The following is a 9,238-nucleotide window of genomic DNA, read 5'->3' on the forward strand; positions in this document are numbered from 1 at the left end:
ATAAAAAGAAAATGGAAGTCCGAAAATTGATATAACAACTAAATCAAAGTTGTGTTAATGAAAATAAGATGTAGATTTAGTGATCACAATAATGATTTGCGCTTGTAGTCATTTTTAAAAAAAATATTCGATATTCAAAAGATATTCGTTCATGAAATTATAGATATTTGTCCACACATTAGCTAATTTGTATTGCAAAATGCCTTTTAAAGAAGGAGATTGAATCAATATATGATGCTCCCAACATAGTCCTTGAAGAATTTTTTGGTTTGCGGACAAAGTTATTTCAAAATTATAATTCTATCTAAATTTATATCTCAAATAAATAAATTATAAATTTAATTTCAACTTTGATCCTGATATTCTACCTTATTCATGTAACAAACGAATGATTTATAACAATTGTCAAATAAGAAAGGAACATATTAAAACTAAAAAAGGAGGAGAAAAACAAATCATAGCTAACAATTCATTAATTACAAAGGTAAAGATAAAAAAAGAAAGAAATGTATATAGATTTCTCGCCACACTAACTTCAGAAATTTATATATCTAAACAAAAGGTTTAACTAACATGCTACTAAGCATAAGAACTACGTTTGTACAAAAAAAAAAAGTGTAAGAACTACGTACTATAAATTTATTGAAAAGGAGAAAAGAGCTATCATGAGAATAACGACTAAACATTTAGATATGTAAAATATCAATATTAAATTTATGTCTATAACCTGCTTCAAAAACTACCTTGAAATTACTTGTACTTGAATTGTAACAAATTCTGCAAAAAAATTCAAAGAATACGAAAATAATCCACAAGTCCTATTTCACTAAAATAAATGTGTGGAAGTTTTGGTTGAATTTTTGATATTTGAAGAGCTTCTTGGCCCCTTCTCCTCTCTTAAACATAACTCTCAGTTGATTCTTTTGTCAAATACTGATGAAAATCATTCTTCGTCGAGCAAAATCATTCTTTCTTGATCGGAGATTGGCTCGCACAATAAAGATCTAAAAAAATTAGCAATATGAAGAATGTTGTTATGAATTTGAGTTTTGAATAGTGTTCTTGCAATTTTCTTATTTTCAAAATATATATATACACAATTAAATACTACTCACTCTTAATAAAAAAAACGGACAATTAAATATTACTTTTTAATACAATAAATCACTATTAGGCCAAGACAAAATAAAACCGTAGAAGGTTATAACTAAGCACGTAAATGTTTTAATTGGATTTGGGAGAAGGCCAAAAGACATGTCATAATTGGGTTGTGACAAGAAGAAGGCAAAGGGTTGTTATAACTTATGATGTACCACTTTAAATTTAAATTAACAATAAATATGTGGTAATTACTTTCAATTAGATGGTAAAAATAATTATTTTATTTGATAGGAAAAACCTAAAAAAAAAAAAATTTTAAAAAAGAAGAAAATAGATAAATAGATTTCTTGGCCTTAGAGAGCGCCACATCAGCATGTTTGATATCCACCTTTATATATATAGATTTGTTGATTCCTTTGTATTTTTATTATTATCTTTTTGTGGTTCACTGCGTGGCAAAATTGGAATTCATTATCGTACTATAATAGTATTAAAATTTGCCTCGTTACAGTGGGTTTAATAATGTATTAAAATTTTATTCTGACACCATCTAGGCACAAATGCGTAAGGCGTTGATCAAAAAGAAAAAAAGAAAAAAAAGGAGAAAATAGATTTCTTGGCCTTAAAGAGCGCCACATCAACATGTTTGATATCCAACTTTATATATATATATATACAGATTTTTAAATGAATTATGAAATATTTATTACTCCCAAATTTTTTAAATGAGCTGTGAAATATTTATTACTTATGAAGCTGCACAACAATATGTGGATCTAAGAATTAAAAATCAGTCCAAATGGGAATTGGGAATGGAGCTAATAAATGAGTGATGAGTTAAAGATGCACGAATTCCACTATCCAATAAACAAAGAAATATTATCCTACCGCTATTCTCCCCTGTACGAAATCAATTTTATATTTAGTTCCTAATTAATTATAATGTATATTTATTATTTTCAAATGAGTGATATGATAAAATTCTTTAAAGATGTGCAAAGTCAATAATGAACGAGTATTGTTGGACAGAGGGAGTATATTAGAAATAAAAATATTATATTTGTCTAGTACTACTAGTTTTATTTTTTAATATTTAAATGAAATAATCATATATAAAATTATTTTTATTATTCAGAGAAGAATAGATTTGAGTATTACATACGAAGTGAGACTAGAAAGAAAAAATAATTAATTATAATTTAAAAGAAGAGGTTAGGGGTTTGAGGCAAATTTGGAATGATGCCGGCCGTCAGTGAATGAAGAATAGATAGAGATAGGGACAGAGATGGGAAGAGATGTAGTAGTATAGTGTAATGAGTGAGATGAGAGTAGATATTCAAATGTTAAAATGGCGCTGAGTATTTCCTTAATTCTTTTTTGTGTCTTGGACTGACTTCCATTTATGCAATACATGAATGATGATGAGTTTTCCCCTTTCAGGTTTTGAGTTTGGATCGCATTATTATATTCTTCGCTTCAAAGGTTTGTCTCCTTCACATCAAGCCTATGCATTTGCTACATCCTCTTGAATACTTGTAACAACTTCTTCAACACAATCCAGTTTTCTGACACAATAATCTGGAATTTTGAGCAACAACCTTCTGCACTAAGATTTAGGACTTATCTCTTCACTGCAATGTGAACGTAAATTTAAAATTATTAGAGGGCATGGGCTAAGTGCACGAATTGAATGACATACATACATACCATACCCTCAAGTAAATTAGAAAAACTGAAAACATCTAAAGCACAAGCTAAACGGGGAATATCTGTATTAGTTATCACTGAAAAAGCTTATGTAAGAAAACTCCACTTCTTCTTAACTTTCACTAGTTTGTACTCTGTTAATAATTTCTTTGATTTCTGTTAATAACACCAAATCTCCTCATATACAATTCTTTTATTCCTTTTGTGCAGCATTAACAAGTGTACTTAGAGGGTTTGTCGCTTGAAAGAGAAGTTTCCTTTCATGAAATAATTGAGATTCGAATCTTGTTAGAGCAATGTATTTCAGTAGCTAGGAATGTCCATCCCTTCCACTGCATATTTCTTGGGAAGCTTTGGATAAACTTGTTCTAAGCAAAGTGTTTGATATTTGCATTTAGGTTCATGGTGATCCTTTAAAGACGTAGCTAAGTAGTCTGGCATCCATATCTGTTACCATTGTGGTTGAAGTTATAGGGCCTGTGGTTTAATATGCTATGGAACAATCAAACCATCAGAACTGTAGTCACTTTGCTTCTGCTCAACAGTCAAATGCAGAATTTCAACCTGACCCTCAGGTTCTTACAATGGACCCTCCAGATCATACACATCATAATTTAAAGGCTCCAAACGATAATTGTTCCGAGGCTAAGCCTGTGCTTAATTTCTCTCTACAAACAGGAGAAGAGTTTGTACTTGAGTTCATGCGTGATCGTGTTAATCCCGGCAAAAATTATGTTCCCAGTACTTCGGGTGATCCTAGTTTTCCGCAAGGTCACTTGGAGCTAAAAGGCATCGTAGGCATCAGTCATACTGTATGTGAAGATGGTTCAGACACTTCCATGCTAGCGATGGTTGAAAAAGGTCCAAAAGAATTTGAGAAACACGACTCTTCCTTACATGATGACAAAAATTACAATGGGTCAGTGGTATCAGTGCAACAAGTATCATCAGATTATAATAGTTTTGGCTCTCTTATGTGTACCTCATCTGGAATATGTGATGATTCTGTGGCAAAGCTTAAGGCAATGTGTAGCTTTGGCGGTAAAATATTACCTCGGCCTAGTGATGGGAAACTCAGGTATGTTGGTGGGGAAACACGGGTTATCCGCATCAGGAAGGATATTACATGGAAAGTATTGTGGCATAAAGCTGTTGCAATATATGATCCAACTCATATTGTAAAATATCAACTACCTGGAGAGGATTTTGATGCTTTGGTTACTGTGTCCTGTGACGAGGATTTGCAGAATATGTTGGAGGAGTGCAATGTCCTAGAAGATGGAGATATTTCAAAAAAACTTAGGATTTTCCTGTTTTCCATCTCTGACTTGGATGATGCTCATTCTAGTTTAACGAATTCGGATGCAGATTCTGAATTTCAGTATGTAGTGGCAATCAATGGCTTGGAAATGGGATCAAGAAATAGCTCAACTTTGCATTATCTAGGTTCTTCTTCAAACAACTTAGCTGAGTTGGATGGAAACAACATTGAGGACTCGAGTAGATCTGTTATGGGGTTTATTGGTGCGAGTAACTTACCTTCAGCTGGTTTTGATGACTCATCATTGATCACTAAATCTGCTAATCCTAATGTCCCTATCCCCTCCAGTGCTTATGACATTGATTTACGCATTCATTATGGGCAGAAGGAAAATTGTGATAACAGTAAGCAGCAGCAGTTCCAATTTGGTTTCAATTCTAATTCTCATTTCATAAATAATATTGAAGGTCAAGGCTCCCAAACACAAGCAAAACAATATGGACCTGCTATGTATAATAAAGCTTTTGTTCCTGAGTCTGTCACTTTAGCAGTTGATTCAACAGATTTAAGCTTCTCTGATCCTGTTCCACCAACTCAGAGGGGTTTCTGTTCTATGCAAATTCCAAGAGGGCAGGTAGAGTTGCTCAGCAGGTTATCAAAGTCGGATGATTCACACAATTCACAGTTTCTTGCAACTCATTCACGTGCAGATTTTTCACAACAAGAAATTCTTAAAGAATCCATTGACAAAATGCAAAATCGGAACATGAACGAGCAGCTTGTTTCTACTGAAAAGTCATTATGCTGTGCTCCTCAAACTGCAGCACATGATCTTGGAGTGCCTCTGAATTTGAAGCAGGTTATTCCAAATGCTGCAAATATGAAAAATGTTGTGCATGTGGATCAGGTTCCCGTAGCTAATCATCAAACAGTATGCACGGACAATAAGTATACGAATTTCTTAGTCAAGCGGACAGAGGATAGAGGATCAAGGCCAAACCCACTGCCCCACGTGGATGCTGAGAATCACCATGAAGATGGGGGGGATATTCATCTTAAAATTCATCAGGGTGATAGGGATGGCAGTAACTCTAACGAGAAATCTCAACCTTCAGATTGGACAGGGAATTACAGAGAGTGTGTTCTTCAAGGGGAACCATCTGTTGTGTTACCCAGGTCTGAGCAAGGAGATATCTTGATTGATATTAATGACCGGTTCCCTCGTGATATCCTATCTGATATATTTGCAAAAGCTATACTTTCTAATAGTTCATCCGATATTTCTCCAGTGCAGCAGGATGGAGCTGGTATGAGTTTAAACATGCAAAATGAGGAACCAAAGCACTGGTCATTTTTTCAAAAATTGGCAGGGGATGAATTTGTTAGGAAAGATATTTCGCTAATTGACCAAGATCACATTACATTCTCACCCAATCTCCAGAAAGTTGATGAAGAGCCTCCTTCAACAATCAACTTGGATCCGCAAAGAGATAGTGGTGGGGATGGTCCCAAAGAGCTGCCTCATGCACTTGGTGATGTTGATAGTCAACTTCAATTAGGGTTTGGTGCAACCCAGACAGAAGTTAGCGAGGGCATCCATGATGATGTTATGATGGATAAATCTAAGGTGTTAGACATCGATTCTGAGGTGCGTTTCTCTGCCAATATGTTATTTAATAGAGCCTCTCTTAGTTTATATTGCTTGCCTAAGAATTCTTAAATCTCTTTTTCTCTTTAGGATGGGTTTAAAAATGTTGGACTGCCTCTAGGTCGTACACTTGCAGAAATTGACATCAACTCTCTGCAGGTAATCTTTCAAATTTTTCATTCTTAAATCTATATATTAGTGAGGCACATAAGAAATGCCTAATTTATGCGGCTCTTGCAACCTGTAGGGTGGTTATTGTGATGAAAACTACTAACAGTTGTAAGTTTGGATCTAATTTCTTGTGCCGGAATTTTCTATTTGCACCAGTCTGGTGTAGTTTAAATGCTGGCAATTATGGATTCAGGGAAGGAAATAGATATGTTCCTGGAGTAAAAAGGCTGGGAGATGAAAGATTTCTGGGTTCTCGTTAAGGGAGGAGAAGCAGGGGACGACTTACCTTTCCGTTCAGTTGCATGCTATTACATGCAAGAAGGTGCAGTTTAGGAAAGAACTAGATATTGTCATTGACGTTAAAAGGCTGAGAAAGGAAATGAGTTTAGGTAATCCTGAAGGGAGGAAAGGAAGGGAACATAATGTACTTTCCACTGTGGGAGAGCAGTGATATGTCTAACTACGAATATTCTGTACATTTGCTAGGATAAAAGTTTGGGTAGTCAGCAACTGGAAGCTTTTCATGTGCTAGGGGAGAAGCTTCAAATTCATTGAATTTTCATTCCTTGCCTATTGCTCAGATACTGAATTGATACGGTCTCTTGGATATCCTACCATCGCTTTACTGGCCCTCTTATTTCTCACTGTCAAACATACCACTATAAACTGGGAAGACAAGTAGGTGTAGGATCTGCTATGTCATACATGCCAGCAATTCATTTCCATGAACTCTTTGCTTAAGAAGCCTAAGCTTCATAATTTGTACTAAAGAAAAGGGGGGAGTGGACAAAGGAGTTCCAATAGTCCTCATTTTCACGTGGCTTACTTGCAGATCATTAAGAATGAAGACCTTGAGGAACTGAAAGAACTTGGTTCAGGTACATTTGGCACAGTGTATCATGGAAAATGGAGGGGAACAGATGTTGCCATTAAGCGGATAAAGAAGAGTTGCTTCACTGGGCAATTATCGGAACTAGAGAGACTGGTAACCTTTCTTAACTACTACTGATCCAAGCGGGTCTCCTCTTCTTTCTCTTCATAGGTCTAGTGCGTAAAGCATGTGTTAAACTCTATTTGATTAGCTACTTATATCTTCCCACTTTCCAGGCCATAGAGTTCTGGAGAGAAGCTGAGATTTTGTCAAAGCTTCACCACCCAAATGTTGTGGCATTTTATGGTGTGGTGCAAGATGGACCAGGGGGTACACTAGCTACTGTGGCGGAGTACATGGCTGATGGTTCACTAAGACATGTTTTGATCCGCAAAGATAGGTAGAACCCCACTAGTATTAGCTCTTAGATGTTTTTCACTCATTCCAAACAAATCAATACCTGGATCGTTAGTTTCTCCATGAACACGCAAATTAGTATTCACTCTCCTATTTTGAGTCTTGTTCCCCTGTTATGATATTATACTCGCCTTTTACAGGCATCTTGATCGTCGTAAACGACTCATAATAGCAATGGATGCGGCATTTGGTATGGAGTACTTGCATTCTAAGAATATTGTGCATTTTGATCTGAAATGTGACAATTTGCTGGTGAATTTGAAAGATCCATCGCGACCAATCTGCAAGGTCTAATCGTGATATTATTAGTTTTTGATTACATGTTCTTAACCTTTTTTTTTCGTTTTTTCTTTTTTTCTAATGATATTGAATTATCTATCCCAAAAAAATGTTCGAGTTAAGATTTCCTAATAAAGTATCTACCAGCAAGGCAGCAACTGTAAAATCAGTATCTGATATTGTTGTGATGAACTTGTTAGGTAGGTGATTTTGGTTTGTCAAAGATAAAGCGGAACACCTTGGTTTCTGGTGGTGTGAGAGGAACGCTACCATGGATGGCTCCAGAGTTGCTAAATGGTAGCAGCAGCAAAGTTTCTGAAAAAGTAAGATGCCATATCATATTTCTTTATTTATCTCACTTTAGGAAACTGAGAATTTCAAGTCTGGCTGTGTTGAACCAGGCGTTTTCTTTTTTAATCTTTAACTTGTTCTCCGTCTGTCCCTATTTATGTGGCACACCTTCCCTTTTAGTCTATCCAATACCTTTTTATATTTAGAAACTGCTGAATTTTAAATTTCAGTTTTACCTTAATGAGACGATTTATATCCACATAAATGTCTAAGTCTTTTTTTTAGACCACAAATTCCGAAAGCCTTCGAGATAATTCCAGATGGAGTAGTATCTTTTATAATTCAGAGATACCCCTCATTTCAAGGAAGAGGCATATCTTTTTTAACGAATGAGAAGCCTGCACAGATTACTATGGGATTTCGAGGACCGCTTAAGTTCAAAACTGTATGTGCTGTACTATTGCACTTCTTGGTCCTTGGAAAAAACAATCCTGTGCAATTTCACAATTTTATCGCTTTATAAAATGATATCCGTTCTCCTGTGTTAATTTTGATATTTTACTTAAACAATAGAAAATGCTAAAGGCAATAACAGTTTGTTTGTCTTGCTTTAAGGATGGAAGTTATTTCCTCCTTAATTGCTCTTAATATGACCGCATCCTTGTCCCCATTTCAATCCTTATGGACTTGATAGTATCATGGGAAGTCTCAATAGTCTTTTCTGATGTTTTCTACCTTTTTGATGGATAAATAGTTAGAGAGTTGGCATTTGTACTTCCTACATTTAGGTACTTATCTGCTTATGGGAACTTTGAACGATCTTCTTTGCTCTTGACTATTCAACAGGTTGACGTGTTTTCTTTTGGTATTGTCCTGTGGGAGATTCTCACTGGAGAGGAACCTTATGCCAATATGCATTATGGAGCTATTATAGGTCAGCTCTTTACTTTTCCATGTTGAAGTTTTAGCTTCTGTCAAATTGGCGTGTTATGAACTAGGATAGGTCTTAAACCAATTTGTATATCAGCGCAGAAACTACTTTTCTTTTTGGTTGCAAATCAGCATGCTAAGTAGGAAGTTGGATCTTGACTATTATGAGCTGGGTTATAGTGTCTTGAACCAATTTGTATATCCGTCAGTCATCTCTCCGGCAACCATTTGTGCATAAGCTCCTCACTAGCAATTGCTTAGGCGATGCCTCTAGTTATCATTCTAGTGTTCCTATCTCTCCAGCAAACAGCTCTACTTTTGCCCCAAGTTAAACATTGAATGTTTTGTTGTTCTGCCAATTCAAGTTGTGCTAATAACGTTGGGTAGATTTACAAAACCATATTTCTTTTTTATGATTAAGAATTCCTTTCGGTTTATAGTGCAAGAAACACTTTTTTCATTGTGCAGTTATCAATGTCTTTCTTGAAGAAAAAAATTCGCACACTATTTTTCTTTTTGATGATTGTGCGCTATTCCAGCAAGATCTTTTTTTTTTTTTTTT

At 35.3% G+C, this 9,238-nt stretch overlaps 1 protein-coding gene across 2 annotated transcripts in view; it reads left to right on the forward strand.

The window, feature by feature from the left end:
• Positions 1-2,301: 2,301 nt before the first annotated feature.
• Positions 2,302-9,238, forward strand: part of LOC102604714 (uncharacterized) — a 10,612-nt gene continuing 3,675 nt past the window's right edge. Inside the window, exons 1-8 of one of the 2 annotated variants that reach the window (XM_015308129.1) lie at positions 2,302-2,583; positions 3,019-5,717; positions 5,808-5,876; positions 6,721-6,873; positions 6,996-7,159; positions 7,317-7,464; positions 7,656-7,778; positions 8,593-8,680. In XM_015308129.1, the coding sequence (XP_015163615.1) occupies positions 3,303-5,717; positions 5,808-5,876; positions 6,721-6,873; positions 6,996-7,159; positions 7,317-7,464; positions 7,656-7,778; positions 8,593-8,680 (3,160 nt within the window). In that variant the 5' untranslated portion in view covers positions 2,302-2,583; positions 3,019-3,302. The remainder of the gene's footprint in view (positions 2,584-3,018; positions 5,718-5,807; positions 5,877-6,720; positions 6,874-6,995; positions 7,160-7,316; positions 7,465-7,655; positions 7,779-8,592; positions 8,681-9,238) is intronic. The other variant, XM_006345963.2, reaches the window with a different exon arrangement.

This window comes from Solanum tuberosum, unplaced genomic scaffold, assembly GCF_000226075.1.
Source record: "Solanum tuberosum cultivar DM 1-3 516 R44 unplaced genomic scaffold, SolTub_3.0 scf00076, whole genome shotgun sequence".
Lineage (NCBI taxonomy): Eukaryota > Viridiplantae > Streptophyta > Magnoliopsida > Solanales > Solanaceae > Solanum > Solanum tuberosum.